This window comes from Dermacentor silvarum, chromosome 3, assembly GCF_013339745.2.
Source record: "Dermacentor silvarum isolate Dsil-2018 chromosome 3, BIME_Dsil_1.4, whole genome shotgun sequence".
NCBI lineage: Eukaryota > Metazoa > Arthropoda > Arachnida > Ixodida > Ixodidae > Dermacentor > Dermacentor silvarum.
The window spans coordinates 192,725,625-192,747,360 of record NC_051156.1 but is presented as its reverse complement, the minus strand read 5'-3'; the positions used below and the strand labels follow the sequence as shown (position 1 = coordinate 192,747,360).

The window sequence follows — 21,736 nt, the reverse complement described above, 5'->3', positions numbered from 1 at the left end:
TGTGAATCATTTAAGAGAAATTTCGCGTTTCTTTGTACCACCTGCGACCATATCTTCTGGCGACAGCACACCACTGGTCTGAAGAAGAGATCCCCTGTGATAGCATCCCCTACTTTGCATATGAACAGCGTCCTAGTCATTTGCATAGCAGCACATGCATAACTGCACGGCCATCCCATAAAATAGCTTTTCACTTCATGTAGTGCTCTGCTTGATGAGAGACGAGGATGCAAGTTGTGCCCATAGATATAAAAAAAGAAGAGCTTCTTATGCTACACTTGAGAAATATGCGAATGGAGCACAATTCAAAGCAATTGGAGAAGTTTAGCTTGTCCAGTATTTGGGTAAATGCAGGTGGACCGGGCGCTGGGGCGGAGGCGTAAGCTGGGACCTGTATGGTGCTGCCACCTGGTGGCACAGAGCTCAAACAGACAAAAGCAGCTAATATGCAATAATCAAGAGTATTCTACTTCGCTGCTGGTGTAAATTTTTGGCAGCAATAAGATTACGCCACTGCTGAAAATTTACACCAGCAGCGAAGTAGAATACACTTGGTTACTGCATATTAGCTGTTTTTGTCTGTTTGATCTCTGCGCCACCTGGTCGCAGCACCATACAGGCCGCTCACGTTTACGCCTCCGCCCCAACGCCCAGTCCACCTGCGTTCACCTGAATACCGGACAAGCTGAACCTCTCTATTGTCTCAAGATATGTGAATAATTTCTATTATGGCTTCAGATTTTGAGGTGCGATCTTGCGGCAAGGTTGACATTTGGGTGAGTTGGTACGGTTCCATGATAAGGTGTGAACGAATAGGACAGGACAGTAGAATGTACACTAGTGCTCGTGTACACAGCACCTTTTAAAAGATTGTGTAGAATGCGAGCAGAGTAGCATGTAGGTGGCTACATACACGTCGGCAGAGAGTTTCGTACAATTACTAGAGGGAACTGTGGCACGAGTGTCCAGGGGAGCTGCAAGCAGAACAGTTCAGCCAGCATGGAATGTTGCCCATCACGTCTGTGGCTCCTACCCACGATGGGGGATTGGCCAAGAAATGAATGCTGGATTTGCCTGAAACATTTGAAGAAACATGGATTTGCCTAAACTTCATCCTTCTGGCTTTAAATGGCTTTGTGACTTTGCAAGAACATTTAAAACAAAGTGCTGTGTTTTGAATAATTAAACATTATTAAAGTTGTCCAACAGCAGGATTTGAACACATGACCTCTAGCACTGAAGCCCGATATTGAAACCATTACGCCACAGATGCATGGACAAGCGCAACCACTGCAATTAGCAGCAATTATGCATGTTTGCATGCACTCTTTTTACCCCCTACATTCAAAAAAAGAATAAATTGCTTTGAAATTTAGGCCCATTTTGGCCCAGTTGGTGTAATAAACAAAGCCAGTAGAACATCCGAAGCGCCAAGCAAGAAGGTCAGACAAATCCATGTACTGCCCATCATTCCCACGGTGGCTGAACGATCACAGTTCCGGCTAGTTATTGTCAGAAACACTGCATGCTGGCATAATTCTCTGCAATTCAATGGAGAACTTTCTCTCTCCTAAGCAGTATATTGAGCCACCCACAGATAGCAGCACTTGCCATCCACTCAAAGTGCCACAAGAGTTGCACTCGGGTACACTGCTGTTGCACTGCTTCACATTACACTGCCAGCATGAGCAATGTGCCGATGGGCACTAGTGTTATTTCAGAGCGGCGGCAGCGTGAATTATCAGGATACACCGATCTGGCAGAGTGAATTGTATAAACATTCAGCTAAATGTCTCTAATAGTGACTGCATGATATAGGCATTGCACCTGTCCATTTCCAATGCCCAAACCTGGTAACGTAACAAGATTTTACAGGTGTGATGTGAAGACTTGGTGCATTGTCTTACCATCTGTTCATCAGTCATAGGCCAAGAGCAAAAAAGCAGGAAACGATGTGGTCTTTGTTTCTTTATTTCCCAAAGAACGAAAGAAATGTACATATAAAACGTGAGCAGTTTAAAATCCAACAATTTCTAATTACAAGAAACCAATGACTCCCATGGCTACAAGAACTTAAAAAAACATTTTTTTTTCTGCTGTAAATATCTTCCATTTACCACGTATTTTACAACAGGGCCGTTTATTTACACACAGTTGACAAGCACAGCCAGAGAAACGAGAACAACTGCACTGAAAAAGCAGTGCAGAACACACTTCCACTCCGTGTATACACAATATGTATTATTACAAAATAGCAACCCCAATGCAACTGCCTTGGTGTTTCACAGTGTCCAGTAGCAACACAGAGGGCCTACTGTGGCTATTGTAGAATGGCACAAAGGCCTGAAAGAACTTGGCCTCTGCCACAGGTAAGAAGGAATGTCGGCAAGAGGTGCAGAAATGTCCCGGTAAAAAAAAAAAAAAAGAATCTTCAAGGAAGAGAAACAAAAGAAAAACAGAAACCAAACTATGCACGAGCAGTTACTTTTCATTGTCCTTAACTCGCAGAAAAAAAAAAAAAAGTAAGGAAAGCAGCCCAGCCAGCTACCCGTCGTCATTGCAGCAAGCCTAACAGAAAAATCGCGCACACACAAATCACGTCAGGCACACACCTCTTGATCAGTAAAGCTGTTTTCTCTTTTCTATACTTTCTTTTAAGGCTGTCTCTTTGCACTAAGAAAACAAAGTTTGACATGATGAGAGCAAAACAGCCAACGTTACACAAATACTATGCCCGCCCCTTTGTTACCCCAACTCGACGATTGCATTTCTGGTCTTCCTGCACAACGGCCTTGTTTGTCAACAGACAGCTAGGAAGAGAGCCTCGGCAGACAGAGAGAGAGAGCTGAGGCCACTTTTGTCATCTGCAAGATGCCGCGTGCTTTTGCCTACCAACCCCGGAGGCAGCAGCATGTATCCAGTCTTCAGTGCCTAGGAAGTAGGCCCATCACACGCGCATAACTGCGACAGCATAGGATGGCCGAGTACCGAAACTGGGCCTCCGAAAGTCGCCACAACCTGCGGCAGACATACAAAAAGGAGCAGAGATAAAGGTGCAGGGGAAGGAGGGAACCCCGAGGGGCCTTCGTTGAAACAGACACGCAAGTTTTCCGACCGCTGCAGCTCCAGGGAGACCAGTCCAATGAGAGAGGCGGTTCAGAAGTATCATTCTCCGAGACTCTTGTGGCTGGGAGCGGTGCAGCTGGCGTTCGTGGCAGCGGGAACCAATCACGCGATGATCAGCCACACCAGGAAAATGCAGGCCACCCAGAGGAACACCTGGGACACAATCTGGTCCTGGCGGTGCTCTTGGCTGCCCATAGCTGCAAGGGACAAAGGTACTACCATCAACATAAATTCAAATGCAAAACAGGTTGAATGGACTGATCTGTGCTTTACCACGTACAACGTGTGGAATGTGTTCTCTGGAGGCTTGTTAAATGTTTAGCTATGAAATACAGAAAGATACGACACCGCACGCTCATGCAATCCTGCGTAAGGTGGGTTCTAGTTGACTTCTTGCTGTTTCATGTCACTTTAAATGCTGATGGTAACGTTTTCCAAGGAGACACCTTGGTTAAATAAAGACAGCTTTACTTGATAGATTGCACTAGCTCCACTGGGCAAACGGGAGCGCTTTCAATTGCTCCAAAGGCGCTCTTGCTAAAGGTAGATTTGCACAACCAGACCAAGTTGCTGTTTCAGTCCACTGGTTAATCATGACAAAGCTCGCCACACCGAATCATGACATGCAGCAAGTATCCTGCTGTCAAGACTTTAATGCGATTACTAGTTCAAAACGTGGACCAAGAGGGACATCCTTTGGACATGTTGTGGTGTTTGTACAACTCCACATTGAGCGAGCACTTGATGCTTTTGCAAATGTTTTCATGCCCACTGATCACAATGCATTTACGCAAAACTGGCCCACAATGTTCCTACTTAGTTGTAATTCGTTGCACACTTGATTTCCTCATTTGCTCACTTGAGTTCAGAAGTAATTATGTGCATTTGCTGGTGCTGCAGCTTCTGATCTGCTTGCTATGCTGCTTTCAGTGTTTTACTTGCGTAGGAGGTGTCGCCCCACCAGGAACTTGACTGGAACATACTCTTTGTATATGTGTAGTTTTCACAAGGTTTGCTTTAATAATTTTGATTATAATTCTAGTTCACAGAAGCTAATTCCCACTGGGAGACACATTAGGAGCCAAAAGCATGCAAATGCAATTTAATAGCTACACCGATTGTCCTACAGTACTCGGTGTATACTTATGTTCATAAAGTGTGCATGAAGCCGTTTCACGTTAGCTCACATCTGAAATTCCTTTTTAATTACGATTACAAAGAGCTCAATAACATTGGTGACAAAACAATACGGTAAACAAAGCAAGAACAGGCTGGACTGCTCACTTGGTGGAGGACGGCCGTCACCGAAGTTGAAGGTGGAAGCAAACAGGCCGAAGGGAAAGGCACCAATTCCAAACGACATGTGAAAGCCAGTGTCTCCGAAGCCAAAAGATGTGAAAGACTGCAAAGGAAACATGGCTGTCAGTTCAAACCTGCATTCAGTCATGCAACACAGAGGCACCCGATTACAAACACACTCTTCTAAAATCAGTTCTTGTGCAATAATTACCAGGCTTATCGACAGCAAAAATTAAGAGTGTACAATGCACTTGAGCAGCTTGCACCCTCAAGAATACAATACACTAGTGAAAATAAAAACAGCCAATTAATAATGGGAATATGGACAAGAGTTCACGCCATTCTTACCCCAGGGTGACTTTCTGGTTCAGATCTCTGTCCCGGTGGTCGAGGTGGCAATTTCTCCCTGCGATTAGGAAGCGGAAGAAAGAAAAGTCTATCACAATTGCTCAATTTTATCCCAACCAATGTCCGAAAAAAAAAATATGCAACACCCAATGACAAAATAACAATCTCATGAATTACATTGGTGTGATGAGTTCAAAATGCAAGACGTGGTTCTATACTCATGTTGTGTGGTCAGCTTTCTCAGTCCGAACCACAGCCATGAATCACGAAGACACTGTTCAACAAGCAAGTAGCAGGTGAGTGGCCCAAATTCATTGCCGTCATTCTATTTTACGTCCACAGCTGGACGAAGGCCTCCTGCAGCAATCTCCAGTCACGTGAACTCCATCCTATGCCTCCAAATTTCCCGCTTTCATCACATTACCTCTTTCTCAGCCGTCCCCTTCACTTGTAATCCATTCTGTTACTCTAACGAACCACTGGTTATCTGTGTTACATATTACCTCTCCTGCGGAGCTACATTTCTTCCTCTTAACTTTAATTAGGACATCAGCAACCCCCCTTATCTCTCTTATGCACAGCACTGTCCCTTAATCTAACGCCTATAATTTTTCTTCCCCTTGGTCTTTGCATGGTCCTTTACATATTTCTCAAGCTTCTTTGTTAACTCGCAAGTTTCCGATCCATATGTTAGCACGAGCATAATGCTACTGGTACCCTAGTTCATAGCGTACAGTGAACTAGGAGCAAACGCAATGGGCCAGTGCTTACCTGGGGTCCTGTTTGGAGCCACCCCTGCCGTACAGGGGGATCACCTTGTCTCGGCTGATGCCGGCCTTGCACACTGGACACACCTGGCGATTCGGCCGTGTCTCCAGCCACTGGTGCAGGCACGGCCAGCTGCGAGTCGGCAAAATGCAATTTGAGAAAAATGAACATGGGGGAATGCTAGCGCAGACAAGCTTTTGTTTTCAAGATGTTGGCAATGCATCAGTAATAATAAATTCGGCACAGTGCGGAGGTGGTTACATGGTGTGGATGATTCCTGGGCCACCGACCAACCGGAAGATAGAACATTTTCGCAGATTTGCCAGGCCGCTATAACGTAAAACTATTCCAATGTGTTTTTTTTTTTTAAGTTCCAAATCGGCCATTAGCCCTCCGTGATGTGTCAAAATGGCTCGAACTTGCTTATTCGGGCTCGCCTACTCAGGCTCTGCTTACCCCACCCACATGGGCTGTAGGCGAACCATTCTGACCTACCATGGAGGGCTAATGATGGATTTGGAATAAAAACTGATTGGAATAGCTTTATGTTATACCGGCCTAGTTGGGCTAATTAATTAGGCAGTTAACATCTCCAACCAGAAAAGTGGGATTTATTAACCACTTCCTGCATGAATATTTATTGTGAAATAAATTAGACAGGCCTCTGTTTAGGCCATATATGCCTAAACCAACCTCTATTTTCTAAAGAGACGCTTGGTCACACATTTATGAGCAAGAATTGTCGCCTATCATGTGTGATACACCATGCAGTTATGGGTATATCTTTTTGACCATGCAAAAAGACATTTGCATTGCAGAAAACTCGCAAAAACTATAGGAACCATTGAAAGAAGACCTGACACATTGCTTCAAGAGATGGAGTGTACTTCTCACAGCTCCAGCTAGTCCAAGTTTCATTAAACCGATTCATATATTCAATATTTAGGCCGGATCATTTGTAGACCTTGGTTTTATGGTAATTTTTGCTTTGCATTATCATCGCGAGTTTGGGGTGTGCTGAAAGAACACCTTCCTCCTCTTCTTCAGAGAGTTGTTTGTTGCTTCTATTGTTACTAACTCCTGGAACATGGCAGGCCCCATGATATCTTCATCGTAAACACTGCTATCATTTTCAACAAATATATAACGAATCATTAGATATAACAAAGCACATATATCTAAGATGTTTCTCACCGCTATCGGCATGTAACGAACATGTGCTTATGATGAATGTGATGGAGGCCTTTTTGTGTCAGATGTGACTTCATTATAGTGAACCTTGACTGTTATTGGACATTTAAAAAAATTTTGCTATATCAACGAGAAGTTTGTAAACTTTGTAAAGTAAGTGAGAATCTTGGGACTTAGTTCCTGAAATCGTTTTCCCCAGCAAATGCAGACACTGCACATGTGCATCTGCACCAATTCAAGCAATTCAAACGATAGTCCCTACTGTTGCGCCATTTCAATGCACCATCACATCATTCACTTTCGCCTAAATGTAACTGCAAACCTCTGATGTAGACAAAACATAAAACAACCTGCTGCAGTGGCTTTGTTGCTGTGGTGGCCGAATTTCGATGAGGGCGAAATGCAAAAATGCTTGTGCACTCAAGATTTCAGTGCACGTCAAAGAACCCCAGGTGGTAAAAGCTAACATGGAGACCTCCTCTACGACATTTGTCACGGCCCCAATGACACTATGGGAAGTTAACAGTAAAGCTTTAGCGCAGGGACAACTCCGATGTCGCCTAGTTCAAATACATGTAAAACACAGAAATGCTTTTACGAAACAACCCTTGGATCGATTTGAATGAAATTTGTTGCATTTGAAAGCGAAAGATAAATTCTAGTGACTGCAGTAGTCAGACTGTCAATTTAGAGCCTGGAATTTTTTTAGAAAGAGAGCCAAAAATTGGCAAGTCTAAAGAGAAAGAAGCACTTAAGTTTACAAATCCATAACTCTGCACTAGCAACGGACATGGCAGTTCTGTAAACTGCATCCATTAGAGCATCTAAAGCAGATAAATTTGATATACGAATTTACAGCTTACATAAATTTGTTGCAATGTTTACGAGGGTCTTGCAAAAGTGCTACTTACATATTACTGGTATACTCCAGAGCATTGTATATGACATCAATTTTCTTCTTCTTTCTGGGGTTTTACGAGCCAAAACCAGTTCTGATTATGAGGCACGCCATAGTGGAGGGCTCCGGATTAATTTTGACCACCTTGAATTCTTTAACATTACAACGCAAGCACACAACGTTTTTACATTTTACCTCCATCGAAATGCGGCCGCCACATCCGCTTTAGCTGTGTTATTAGGTGCAATTCACAGAATTGTGATATCAATTTTCATTGTTGAGTTACGGAGTTGTAAATGTGATAAGTTTCGTTTTATGAAACATTGCTATTCTCTACAATTTTTATTTAATAAATTGAAGGTCTAAATCGAAATTCCGCAGCCTACAGTCACTAGATTTTAGCTTTTTCTTTTAAATGCAACAAACCTCATCAAATTTGGTGCAGTGGTTGCCGAGAAAAATGATTTCTCCGTTTCCATGTATTCAGATAGCAGCCCCCAAGCCAAAGTTCCCTCTAAGACCTAAGTAATCAACCAAAACATTAAAAAATGCTTAACCTTGCACTCGGCCGCGCAACGGTTGAAACAGCGAAGCTGGGCGATTGTAGCCCAGCATTTTCCGGAAGTGCGCACAAACTTTTTATCTTATTACTCATGATGATGATAATTTCTTTTCGCGCGTCTCGAACTTACAGCCGTCACTGCGTATTGCATAGCGCAGCTTGTAACATCGACACCACGTTGCAATGCCGACAACGCTCCATGAATGCATCTCTCTCTCTCGCTCTCATAGCACGCAAAACCTTTTCACCTCGCAGAGCACGAGCGTGCGAACGCGCCAGCTGTGGTCGAAGACGACGCTCGAACGCAATCATATGATTCGCATAAATGCATGTTCTGCAAGCATGGCTGTATAGCCTAGTGGTTACGACGCTCGCCTTGGGACCAGGGATATGCAGGTTCGAATCCCGCCTCGGCAAGAAAGTTTATATTCTTTTATTTCTTCTAGTTTCTTGATACGAACCAGAAATTACAGCTGGCTTAAACAGCTTCGGTGTAAAAACTGATTGATTCACTTAGGTGGTGTAGACCACTTAAGTGTAGATGGGCGAAGACACAAAAGCAGCAATACATACTAACGTCTTTTTCTCTAGCGAAAGTGCTCGGTGACGCTGCGGGCAGCGTGGGGAACCGTTGTAATTACTACGGCTCGCTCGCTTTCACCTTTTCTACCTGCATGCATGCCTAATCTCATAAATCTATCATAATCGCCTATGTGCATCTTGTATAGTGCAGCCTGCTTTCACTATTTATATCTATATGCGCATATTATCTCATCTGGGTGTCAATCTCATTCGGTTGCCTGTATGCACATTTTATCTCATCTGAGAATCACTAATTTAGAACGTCTGTATGCGCATATCTATTATCTCATCTGTGTACTATCACTTTCATCAGTACGCCTATACATATAGGACCATATCACGACTTCTCATCAGCTCTTTGAAACTCGGCGCATACTGCATAGGAAAGCTTGCACTCTCTATATGATCCTACATACCTTGGGACTACAAGAACATCATTTACTCCTCCTAGTTTACTCGTTTACATTCGTGCCTCAGTTTACCAAACCTCCAGCAGCTTGTTCTCATCTTGCATTATTTTCTTTTTATTACTGCTATGTGAAAATGTGCAGCCCATCAACATGTATGACTCAATCTCCTCCCTTTCATTTCAATAAAGATACATTAACAAATACTAATTTCAAAAAACAAAAGTGCCTAGGTTGAAAGCGTGCACATCTACAAATAGCTGAAGCTGTAAATACGAAGACATAAATTAAAACGTGAAATGATTGTCTTTTTACAAATAGAATATGTACCTAATTTCCCCCACGTTTTCACCGCTTCTAACACCCACAGGAATGCTCAGTAGCTTTCACCTAATGCACTTAACCCTTTCATTACTGTACATATAAATACCTGAAAAATAAAATGTTAATTTTCTACTTAAACGGGCAAAAACACATCGAAAATAAGCATAAGCAATGAAAAGAAAAAAAATATTTTGTCGAAATTTTTTAAGCAATAGGGGGAATACACAGGGCAGAAAACTGGAAGTGGGCTTCACCCCAAGCCACCTATGGCTTCGTTTGTAATTTGCACGGACAGCTCCCATCATGTATGAACCATAGGTACACATTTCATTTGCTTTACACTACGTGGGTGACACCACTGCAGCCGGAGATCTTGTATCGGTCTATCTCCTCTGACCGTGCTTTCAAAAGAAAGCTAGTCGCGTGCCGAACATCTTCCGCGTTCAATATTCTCTAAACCAACAAGAGACGCTTGCAGCCTGTCATTCAGTGTTGGCCGAATACACTTTGCCTTCATACTCAATACCCAAACTCAGCTAGACAAAATTATTTTTCTGGTATGCTATCTGGAGGTAACACACGCTAATAAAGGGTAAACCAGAGCTCCCACTTCCCCAAATTCATTTTACACTTGCTACATGCACATGGCAAGTGTACTATCATGATAGAAAGGAACACGAAGCAATGAACAACGCCTATCGAAGATTAGTTATTTTCAACTGGAGAGTGTGATCGTGGGGTAACCAGGCACTCAATGCGCTTCAGCCCCCAAAGTAAGCATCCTTTCAATGAATCGCTTTAGTGTCACATGCAAGGGGAATTTGTGGAATGGTAGATTTGCATGCTTGTTTCATCCTGGCACGAAAGTACGTACAGTGCAGTCCAGTGCTAAAGAGAGCACTCTGGCGTGCGGCTCTCGCTTCGCTGGCTGGCTAAAGCAATGTCAATGCACTGCACCGGTGCAAAAAAGGTGATAGTGCAACCAACCACAAGTCGTCTGCTGCAAAGGCGGGAGACTGTACACTTGCTAGTGCGAAAATTTTGCACATGCCCTGCACTCATATGTTCCCTGTAGCACTCTGTGTACTGGGTGTTTTTCCGAAGTGCTTAGAATTAAATTTATAAGTAACACATTGGCAGGCTCTAAATTCAAATGCTATTGATCGACAACATGTTGCGGACCATTTCACAGAACGTTAAATCTCAAAATTAAAATATGAAATAAACAAGACTTAAGCTAATTAATGATTTTAATAAGGATAATTAGTGTTTATCAGGCAACATGGCCTGTTTGTCACTGTCCCCTGAAGACACCTTGTAACAACATAAATATCCTACGAATCGAGTTCATAAGAAGTTCCTGGATTTCTGTATCGTTAAAAAAATTCGCTAGCTTTTTCGTGCCGGTCTGCTGCGTCGGCAAACAAGAGCCACGAGCGACACCAACAGTTGACAAGCTTTGGCTTACCATCTGTTACAAAAAAAAAAAAAAAAATTACCGCAAAATTTTGTTTTACCAACTGCGTATATGGCGCAAACAGTGTACAGACGTTTCATGTTTATGGATTGTCTCGGGCACAGCCAGGGATGTGCTTCGAAACATGCACAGGTTGACAGCAAGTTGGCACATCTTTCCAGCATTTTGTCCTCATATGCCTTACCAGAACAGGTGGCCGCAGAGACTGACCACAGCATCCTTGGCTGTGTCTAGGCAGATGTTGCACTCGAAGCTGCCGTCCTGCTGGCCGCTTGTGCTGCCGCCTTCATCGTTGCTCGAAGAGGCCGACGCCCCTTTCGGGTTCTCTGATGTCACCACCATGCCCCTGCACGCAAACGGGTAAAGCCATCAATGACACGGCCATGAAGGCTCAAGCAAAAGATAAGCCAACTTATCAGCAAACTAATCACAGGGACACTAACTGTACTAGCAACAGAAGCTAAGTCCTTTCCAAAGCCTGCTGCTATTTCGTACTCACAAAAGGCAGTACGAACCACACCAAACTACCAATACTGCCAAGTGTACCAGGGTCACTGTGTACCAAGTGCACTAGTGTAACGTACTCCTTTTTTCTCATAGGGATCCATTAGACATGCTGTATTTCCCAAATGAACCCATACCAACTAGCTCAGTCTACCCTACTCTCTGTTGGGACATGTCCTTAACATAAGAATTTTGATTATTTTTTCTTATTCATCTCACAGGGATGAACTGCAATTTTAGTTGCAATGTGGAAGTAATTTTCTGCCTCGTGGCATCAGTGACAATCACAGCCTACTTAACATACTATCTTTGGTGAAGGATATTGCCAGCGTTTCATTTGCAAGTTCTCTCGATCACCTAGCAGCCATGCTGATTACTGTTCTTGCCAAGTTTCATACTTAGTGCCACAAGTTTCACATAGTTATGCTATTGCTAAAGCTCTTAACACGTCCATAGCAGTGATGTGAAGGCCTAATCTTTCCATCATGCTTTCAAATATCGGGCATCTTCCCTAATCACACGTACGCGAAGACGAGGAGGCAATTGCCCCAGGGGAGAAAGGCAAGAGACTGACATACACCTTTACAAGTTCCTGCTATTCGTGTAACTGGTTCCTGGTGATTCACTTATCTCCCTCCAACTGCTGCCAAAGACCAAAGAGCGGGTTGAGAAAGCACACAAAAGAGACAAATATTGCTGGCAACGAAATCTCTGATAAGCACCGGCCACTTCATCGGCCAGGCTTTTGTCTCTTGACCGCAGTAGTAGAGAGACAGGAAGTTGCCTGAGTGTTAGGCTGCAGCGTTAATAGGCTGATGCATAGCCTGGCAGCTTAGCGAAGGGGACTTTCAGCGAACATCGCTCAACCGGAAACAAGCTAGCAGACAAAGAAAATCAACATATGCAACAAGGAACATTTTTCTGCCTGCACTGCAGCTCTTTTTTTGAAACAGGAACCCAACAAATAGGCATTGAGCTATCAGACCTTTGAATGTTATCGCACCACTGGAGGTAAGATAGCATTCTTCTCACAAAGCAATGTATTTATGACAGCACTTCATTGTCTGCTGAACATTTTAAATGATATTATGGGGTTTAACGCCCTGAAACTACATGGTGGGTTATGTAATACCCCCAAAACTGAGTATTTAAAGAAATAAAAATGAAATGGGGCATGCCACAGTGGAGAGCTGCCGATTACTTTTGACAACCTGGGGTTCTCTAACATGCACCGGAAAATGCAGTACACAAGTGTATTTGCATCCTGGCCCCATAGGAATGCAGCGGTCGCAGCTGGCAGTCGAGCCCGTAATCTCGTGTTTGGTGTGTGGAAAGTTCGGCTTGCTGGCAATTTCCTGACCATAGGTACAGCGCAAGCAAGACGAGACGGGCAGCAGTAGACACACACAGCGCTGACTTTCAACAAATTTTATTTCAAAATGCTGTCCGACGTATCCTTACATGGTGCAGTGCCACAACTGAGATATATACTGGTGTGACTGACATGTTCACTGCGATGTGGGTCACAGGAGTCATTCCCCCCTGAGCGGCTTGTGCAGGCCTTTGCTACAGTGCGCAAGCACATCTTTGCTAGAAATCGACAGAGAGGAGAACATTTCGTTGCTTCTGATCCGATGCATTGCAGCGCCACCTCGCTTCGCTTTGAGGAAGTTTCGACAGAGCTCAACTCTCCAGTGGGTCACAGCGCGGCAGTGAAATATGACAAGTGACCCAACGGTGGGTCACCACGCACAGGAACCGAGACATGAAAGGTGCTGCCACAGTGAACATGCTAAGTGTGTACATACACTGCACGACATCTTTCCGAGATGAATTTGTTGAAAATCGGCGCTGTGTGCATCTACTCCTTTTCGTCTTGTCTTCCTCACGTGGTTCCTATAGTCATGCTCAGCATCACAACACCACAGCAAGCTCCACCATGGCGGGTATCAACTATAATGATTGATTCACGGAGTTTAACATCCCAAAGCAATACCGGAGCTATAAGAGACGCTGTGATGGAGGGCTCCAGATTAATTTTGACCCCCCCCCCCCCCAGCCTGGGATTATTTAAACCTTTCAGACACTGTTTACATAATTGTGTACAGTGCAAACTTGCATGTTTTCCTTCGAGCGTGTTACAGGTGCTGCGAACATCCCGATTCCAGCCAAATTCTCCACTCTTCGTTTTGCAACTGTGGAGGCTACGGCGCCATATAGCGAACACGGATAACTAATGTGGAAAATATTCAGCACCGCAGCATGTGATTTGGCACCGCTAGATAAGCTCTCTCTCTTTTTTTTTCCTGCATTGTCTGCAGCTGTCGAAAATATTACCCACTGATATAATGATAATGCGAGTGTCTAAAGATCAAATGACAACACTCGCACTCATCAGGTGTCGTTTCAGTGCCAGAATTTGTGTATGGTCACAAACATGCATGAAGACATGCATCTTTTCTAACTCACTTGCATTTCAACCTGCGTTCCAAAGATTACAGTGCGATCCCAAAATCACTACAACTGCCCCTTCTTGTGCCAACGCCATTTGGACAACAAGTGAACACCCAAGCTGAGAAACGTCTGCTTCAAGCTTGCATTCTGGAAGCGAAGGCCACGATAAAATGCTTGGACATTAATGTTTTCTTTACACAGCGCTTTCTTGAGCATCTTCGACGTACTGCTTCATGCCAACAGCCATGCCGCCAGCACACAAGAAAGAAGACGTGTCACAAAATGAAAAGTTCACTTTGCTTCTCGTGAAACATGCTTCAACTGCTCCGGAAGGATGCATATACAACTTATCCTCACATAAGCTAGACACTGCTGTGCGCTATGTGGACCCGCACCTACAGGACGAAGCATGGGCGTGGACAATTGGTGCCCCCCCCCCCTTTTTAAGCTGTCAAATTCATGGTCACACTGCCCTCTTCCGAAAAGAAGGCTTTAAAATGGTTGCTAAGTAACAGTCGCATTGTGATTCTGCCTGCCAATAAGGAAAATGCTATGGTCAATCCTCAACCACACGACTGAGTCTCCGTAATGAATTCACTTCTTCAAGATGAGTCGACATATATGAATATGAACAGGGACCCCACTTGGAAAGTAGAAGCAGATCTGCAGAAGTTGCTCACCAGTGTTTTCCACTTTGTTCCTCGTGAGGAAAAACACTTTATACCGGCTACTCTCCCACAACAGCTCTGCCACCACCTAGTACGGTTTGTCAAAGGTGCACAAGCCAGATTTACCTATGCGCCCTATTGTGGATTTTATGCGTTCACCGCTTCACTTCCTGTCCAGATACCCTCACAACGTGCTTCGTCCTCTAGTAGGAATAACTTCGGACATTTATCAAGCACTCACAGCATCTTGTTAAAAAACTAACGGATGCAACCGTCAACGATGATCACGTAATGGTCTCATTTCATGTAAAATCTATGTTCATAGTGTGTCCCGGTCAAACTTGCCATGCAATGCACTGCCTTCCCGCACAGTCCATCGACATAGAAGACCTGTACCATCTCCTGGCTTTGCTTGTACAAAACCTACTATGCTCGAGTCCCAAGAGACAGCGCCGGGAACTGAACTATATAAGACAGGACTTGAGCACTAATGGTTACTCACGCACCCTACTGACCCAACAGAGATGTCGGGCCTCAGCACCTATACGCCAAGCGGCTCCTAAGAAGAAAAATTGCATTGCTATCCCCTATGCGCGTGGTTTAAGTGAGGCACTGGCCAGGATTTTTAATAGTTATGATGCATGAGTGGCTCGTGTTCCCGGCAGAATGTTTCGCGGCCAGCTAGCGTGCGCGAAGGACCCCATCGAGCGTAACCTTTATCCAGGCGTTATTTACAAGATTCCTTGTAAAGACTGTGACGCAGCCTACATCGGTGAATCTGGCAATTTTAGGAAAAGAAAGAAGCAGCACCAGTATGACTTGGCAAAGGCAAACACGGCATTGAATGCGCTGGCCGGGCATCATGAGAAGACAGACATCAACTGGGACGCAGCAGCTACCATCGCCAGGGAAATATCCCTATCTATACGCTTACTGCTGGAATAATTCTACATCCAGACAACACCACACGCGATTAACAGGACACAGGGCAATCTACCAGATACCTACCCACACTCAATGCACCATCTTCCCAGTACATAAGCAAGGACTGCACATCTTCGTTGTTTTTGTGAACAAGGGACTCGAAGTGGCCTCCAAAACTTGTTTTTCTTTATTTTTCCAGATTTTGGCAAGTGTTCATTTCTGCTTCAGTATGCATCCTCCTCGACAGACGGTATTCCGTCGAACCCTCAACTATATGGTCACAAATGTGCACAAAGAGTCATGGAGGACGCCTTCGGAACGCTGTATGTGAAGCGACGCACCCCCCCCCCCCCCCCCCCCAGCACAGAGCAGTGCGCAAATCGGCTAGTTAATGATCTGCTCATGTATCTCTGCAGAGTTTGTTGCACTGCCTTCTTCCTCATTTTAAGCAGACACGCGATGACACGAAGAGACAACATGCGGACAAGCTCCCGGGCAAAATGGATGGAGAAACATCTCGGACATGGAATCGAGTGATGACAAGGAGAATGATGGTGCCGGAGTTGAATTTACCAGTTCCACTAGCATTGAACATGATGATGAAGAGAAGAGAATGTACAGGTATTTCTGGTATGCTGGGAAACTGTGAAAGCCTAACAACAGCTTAAATAGTTTTTATTTTTTGTTTTTTTTTTAAATGAGCCAGACCTTTTATGGCTATATACAGTGTCTCTAAAGGCGGCAACTGGCTTGTTGTAAATAGGACTGATGGAAACTAAATTTTGTGCATATTGGATATTCGTTTACGCTCGAAATTGGAACAAGTTATCAGCCCACGTCCATGGGGCACCTTGCTTGTGTGTATGCAAGAATGCTTTGTTATTTTTTTGCAGACGAACTAGAAGAGTAACGATGCCCAAGTTTTTTTGTCAGGCAATGCAGACCTAAAACAAAAGCTGTCTTTATTATCATAAAGCCTGAGTGCAAACAAAGCAGCAGTAAATGCAAGAACTTGTTTTCTAAAGTAAAGACAGACTACATAACGGTCCCTGCATCAAGTGACGTTAAATTTGAACACGTTGCAGCAGCTGCTTCCACAATAACATCCTTTTAAACTTGCACAGCTATTCGACATAAACATCTACATGACCTACTACACCCATACACAGTAGGTATACACAGTTGCCAGTGCTTTGGGTTGTTCAAGTCTTTGTGCCCGACTAACCCTTGCCTAACAACAGGTTACCGCCTGAATGCGATGGAAAAATGGAGGTGCAACTGGAGGTCACGAATTAATGTGTCGCGCTATCTCTGACAGAGGATCCATACTAAAGGTGGGCAAAAAAAAAAAAAATCTGAACGATCGGATCGGCACGTGGTACAATTAATAAGTCGGTAACGGGGGAAGATGAAGGTAATAGATATATCGGCATTAACATTTCGAGCGGGCAAACGGCGGATTTGGACAGTCGGAACGCACGTCGTTGTCGCCGACGGGTTGTACCGGCAAGGGAGTAAGCAAGGTCGAATTTCCGCCTTTGCGTGAGTGTGTTGAGCGACGTCCTCGACCAAGCAGTTGCTGGCAGCAGCAAGCGGGCGAACGGCTGCGCGGCGCAGCAGCACGTAGACGCGGTTGAACAGCCTGCTATCCGAATCGTGCCTTTCTTTCTTTTTTTTTTCGACTACGGCGCCCATCAAGCACGTGTACAAACTACACCTACGTTTCCTCTGGGGTGGGGTGATCGCAGTTATCGAACGCGCGTACAACAAGCGCCAAACAACTACAACTAGCAGCGGTGCACGACCGTCACGACTTGCGCTGCGGATTTCGTTTCGCCCCATTCTTGTTTTTTCCACCGTCTTCGCTCCCGAATGGTGTCCCCCGTACAGGATAAACGGGGGTACACTACTCCCGAAAGGAGACGCGTCTTGTCAATCGAGGGCAGTATACTCTGCCAATGCCTACTCTGCTGCACTACATGCACTCACACACTACCAACACTACATACGTGTTTGTCGGGGTGCAGTCGCCAGCGAGAGATAAAGGTGGGGGGCCGCAAACACCATTCGCCGTCGTCGGCGAGTCGCCAGCCGGGACCGATATACTACTACTTTCCTCGGTACCAGCGCACGCACCACCAGAGAGCATACGGACACCTGGCGCGCCAGGTTATTTCTATATAACACTCGCAGGAAGTAAAAGTCGGAAATGGGCACACGTGCTCACCGTCCGGGGTGAGAAATATAAAAAGAAGAAAAAAGAAAGAGAAAAGGGAGAATGTAGGTTGTCCGGGAGTAGCGCGTGCCGAAAAGAAACGAGGCGATCGCTTCACTCGGTCGGTGGGACGCGGTCCTCTCGTCGATACTGTGGCCGCAATCGAACTTGTCGAAAACGCTGTCCGGCGATCGAGTCAGATGCACGACACGTAACGACCGACGAGGCCGATGCGGCCCGTTCAAGGTCTTATTTTTTTGTGTTTCACGGAGCGGTTATATCATATGACGCACGGCAGCGATCTTTCTTCACAGGAGGGGGGAAGGAACAACGGCGGTGGGGAGGTCGCCGAGACGTTTCGTCGACCGCAGCAAGTCTGGCGCCTGTCGCAAGAAACGCGCGGTTTCTGTCGTATGCCTGTCACAATCACGAACTCGGAGACGCAACCCCGAGCGCAAGTTGCACCTTACCTCGAGCCCTCTCGCAGAGCGCGGGCGGCGGGCTTCTTTCTGCAGGACGACCGGGCCAACCACCACAGGCACCACTACTTTCACTGCCAGAGACGAAGCGTGCTCGTACCAAAACGATCGACGTTCACTCACAGCTCGGCGGGATGTACCAGACAATTCCTCGTCGCCGACATGGCGCAACAGGCCCCAAGCTACGTGTCTCGCGCAATGAAATTCCGCGACGTTTCCGAGCCAAATTAAATTTGCTGCACCTATCCGACCTATCCTCGTATTTTTTCTCTCGTCAACAAAACTCCGTCCACAGAGCCATGGCGTACTTCCGATGACGTAACTTCCTCCAACGTGAGGAAATCTTTTTAAAAATATGTAAAGGCCGCTCTACTTTGCGCTAGCCATAACTCAAAACAATAAATATTAACGTTTAATTAGGATAATTCAGCGCTGTTGTTTTTATCTTGTCAAGTTGGAAATGCCACGTACCCATCGCCGTTGTTGTCGCTGATGTCACCACCGATGTCCGCCGCCAAGGGCACGTGACACTCCGTAGCAGACGACATTTTCTTCAGGCAGGCTATGAAATCCTACAATGCACAATCCTTGGGCTTCATTTGGGCACGAATCAGTTGTTCACTTCGCTATCGAATAGCTTGTACACCATGCCACATTCGGGAGACACCTGCTTCGTGTACACTGCAGCCTTGAGTTAGAGACGCAACTGAACGAACGGGTCGAGAGCTCTTACCGCCCCTACCTGCGCTGTGCTGTCTGCCAAGTATAAGCCGTGCCAGCTATTCCCGTTGCTGACCCAGAGATCTATATCGCTGCATAGCCGATTCGACGTGTGCTCCTGCACGCAATTGTTTTGCTCCGGTGCCTTGTCGCCGCTATAGCCCCGGCGGTGCATTTCTTTAAATATTGCAAAGCGCGCTACTCGCGTACTTAAATCGGCGCTCTGTTCGGAACGAAAATGCAAAGCGTTGTCGCGCAAACACGCTTGCATAATGTGGGCGTAGAACACGAAAGGTCCGGGAGGAGCGCGCAAAATAAGCGCCGCTCAAGGCAACCCACAACGAGTGCCAAGTTCTGCCAATAACCTGCTCCAGTTCTGCAGCGCTGTTCGCGCAAGGTGAACAAAAACGAAAACGGGCGCCCGTTTGCGTTTATTACTTCTTATGCGCGACGCCTGTTTAGGCATTTCTATTCATCAGATATGCCGTGAAAGTGTGTCAAGTATTCCGTTTTGTAGTTATAAAATTGCATAGATTTAACTATAACCTAAATCGAGACGTCAGTTTCCTTATAAACTAAATAAGCAAAGCCTCCCCGTTATAGCCAGTGCAGTTATTCGCAGATCACGCTTTTGTTGGTGGAATTAATTTAACTGCTCTATTGTTATTGTCAAATTTCCCTCCAATTTTGGCAGCAATTGAGTTCACTTATTTATTATTATTTTTTTTGGTTGTCTGAACTAGCACATTGCATACATGACGTAAGTGGGATAATTATCAACTTAGACCAGTTTAACATCTTAATGTGCCCACCATACTTATGAAACCCGTGTAGGTTTCCTTTGCAAGTTTTTCGCTACAAACTAGGTGGATGACAATTTTTCCATTTCATGAACCTTCCTCCACCGTGTGGGCTTCTGCTGAAATAATGCTTGGCCTACCGTGTATACGTACATTTCCCTAAAAAACTCATTAGCCACAGAACATACTGTAGTAAAACTTCTAGAAAAGAGCTAATTCTAGGGCTATAGTACAATCACTCTGAGGGCATGTTTGGCATGTAACTGTCGTAATTAACCTTTCACCAGCTATTTGTTCAGTGTCAGCAGCAGCAGTAAGCACTTACACATTGTTTACAACGGATAAAGCGTGTTACAACTATGTTACATAATAACTTTGGAATTAGGCTGCATAATATTGCCACACTCTGTGGCAATATGAACATCTCTGTTCTTGGCACACATAGCAGCCTCCTGAGCACTTTCCTTTAGGCAAGCCCCTGCTGGCCTAATTTAGCTGTTTAGCTGCACATTTGGAGGGGCCATTTTAATGCCTTGTGTTTTTTCATTCTTGTAGGTACTGTGAAATAGGTACTGTGTCACCACGCCCTTTCCAGACCGAACAGATGAAGAGGCACTTAAAGACATGACAGACGCCTGCAACACTGGAGCCACTGTACATGCATGGGGTTAAGGGGCCACCACCATTAATTAATGGTGGTGGCCCTCTATTTGGTCCTGCAGGTGTCCAGACTATATGCACAGTGTCTTGCTGGGTTTTGCGCGACAGATAACAGACCTGTGGTTTACAACAACAGGCACTGACTATTACTGTGGCGAGGCACCGAAAATGGCAATCGTAGATAAGAGAATTTTGTCTTTAAAGTTGCCTGAGTGCATTAACCGGCAGCCAAGAGCACTGCTGGCTCGGAAGTATTGGAAAGCTTCTGAATGGCAGTGTTGGCTCCTGTATCACAGCATGCCGTGCCTAGCAGATGTGCTTGAAGGCACATCTGCTAGGAGTCGCAGGCACCATTGCAGGAACCATTGGAGCCTCTTGGTTGCAGAAGTCTTTCTACTACTGAGAAACTCCATTACAAAGGCAGATGTTGACCACAGCACTCGTCTGCTCTCAGAAGTTGTTGTGAATGTGCAATTTCTGTATGGTAAAAGTACCATGACTTACAATGTTCATCAACTTCTGCACATACCAAAGTCTGTACTTCTGTTCGGTCCTCCGTGGATACATTCATGCTTTGTTTTTGAGAATAACATCGTCAAGTTGTTAAGGCTGGTCACATCATCAAATGGTGTGGCCATTCAGATTGCCACACGGCTACTCTTGCACAGTAGCTTAATTTGTTTGAAGGCACTTGCAAGCAGCCATGCGCTGTCACTCATAGCTCAGAAAGTTTCCGAAGCAGGTGAAGAAAGCATTGCTCCCTTGGGGAAACCGGAAATTATTGATCAGTCTTTTCATTCGAAATACCTGCAGGGTAGTGAGACTGCAGTAGAGTACAAAAGACTGAAGGTCCGAGGGGCTGTAATTGCCTCAGAAAAATATACTAGGCACACCAAAATTGATTGTACTGCAGTAGCACTTCCAGATGGCACCTACATGAAAACAAAAAGAATACTTTTTTGTAGAGGGCTAGCTGGAGAGGAGGAATATTTCCTCTTGGTCACATGTGTACGTTACTAGCAGCACAGTTAAAAGTGCACATATAAAGAGGGCTCCCAGTCAGGACTTGGCAATGCCTGCAGTATGCACTCCAACCCCATTTTATTCTTCTGTAAATTTCTGTAAATTACCACTGTCGCTGAAAAGAAAAGTGTACAATCATTGCATTCTACCAGTGCAGAAACTTGGAGGTTAACAAAGAAGCTCAAGAACAAGTTAAGGACCGCACAAAGAGAGATGGAACGAAAAATCTTAGGACTAACGTTAAGAGACAGGAAGAGAGCGGTGTGGATCAGAGAACAAACGGGGATAGCCGATATTCTAGTTGACA

General features: G+C 45.0%; 1 protein-coding gene across 4 annotated transcripts; it reads right to left on the bottom strand.

Moving 5' to 3' along the window:
* Nucleotides 1-1,955: 1,955 nt before the first annotated feature.
* Nucleotides 1,956-18,981, bottom strand: LOC119446371 (E3 ubiquitin-protein ligase RNF185). Of its 4 annotated transcripts, none has more exons than XM_037710784.2 (6): nucleotides 18,698-18,981; nucleotides 11,167-11,328; nucleotides 5,545-5,673; nucleotides 4,774-4,831; nucleotides 4,411-4,528; nucleotides 1,956-3,323 (listed from the first exon to the last, which is right to left on the bottom strand). In XM_037710784.2, the coding sequence occupies exons 1-6, from the start codon at nucleotides 18,772-18,774 to the stop codon at nucleotides 3,229-3,231; spliced, it is 639 nt and encodes a 212-aa protein (XP_037566712.1). In that variant the 5' UTR covers nucleotides 18,775-18,981; the 3' UTR covers nucleotides 1,956-3,228. The 4 variants fall into 4 exon arrangements, with proteins under 4 accessions (XP_037566712.1, XP_037566713.1, XP_037566714.1 ...); XM_037710785.2 differs by lacking the exon at nucleotides 18,698-18,981 and adding an exon at nucleotides 18,350-18,533; XM_037710786.2 differs by lacking the exon at nucleotides 18,698-18,981 and adding an exon at nucleotides 18,218-18,511.
* Nucleotides 18,982-21,736: the final 2,755 nt, after the last annotated feature.

Coding starts and splice junctions, on each gene's coding strand:
- LOC119446371 (XM_049664098.1), bottom strand. CDS start 17,681: ATGCTCTCTGGTGGTGCGTGCGCTGGTACCGAGGAAAGTAGTAGTATA. Junction 11,329..17,541: donor GACTGCACCCCGACAAACAC/GTATGTAGTGTT, acceptor GTTTGCGTGCAG/GGGCATGGTGGTGACATCAG. Junction 4,529..4,773: donor AACCAGAAAGTCACCCTGGG/GTAAGAATGGCG, acceptor TTTCCTTTGCAG/TCTTTCACATCTTTTGGCTT.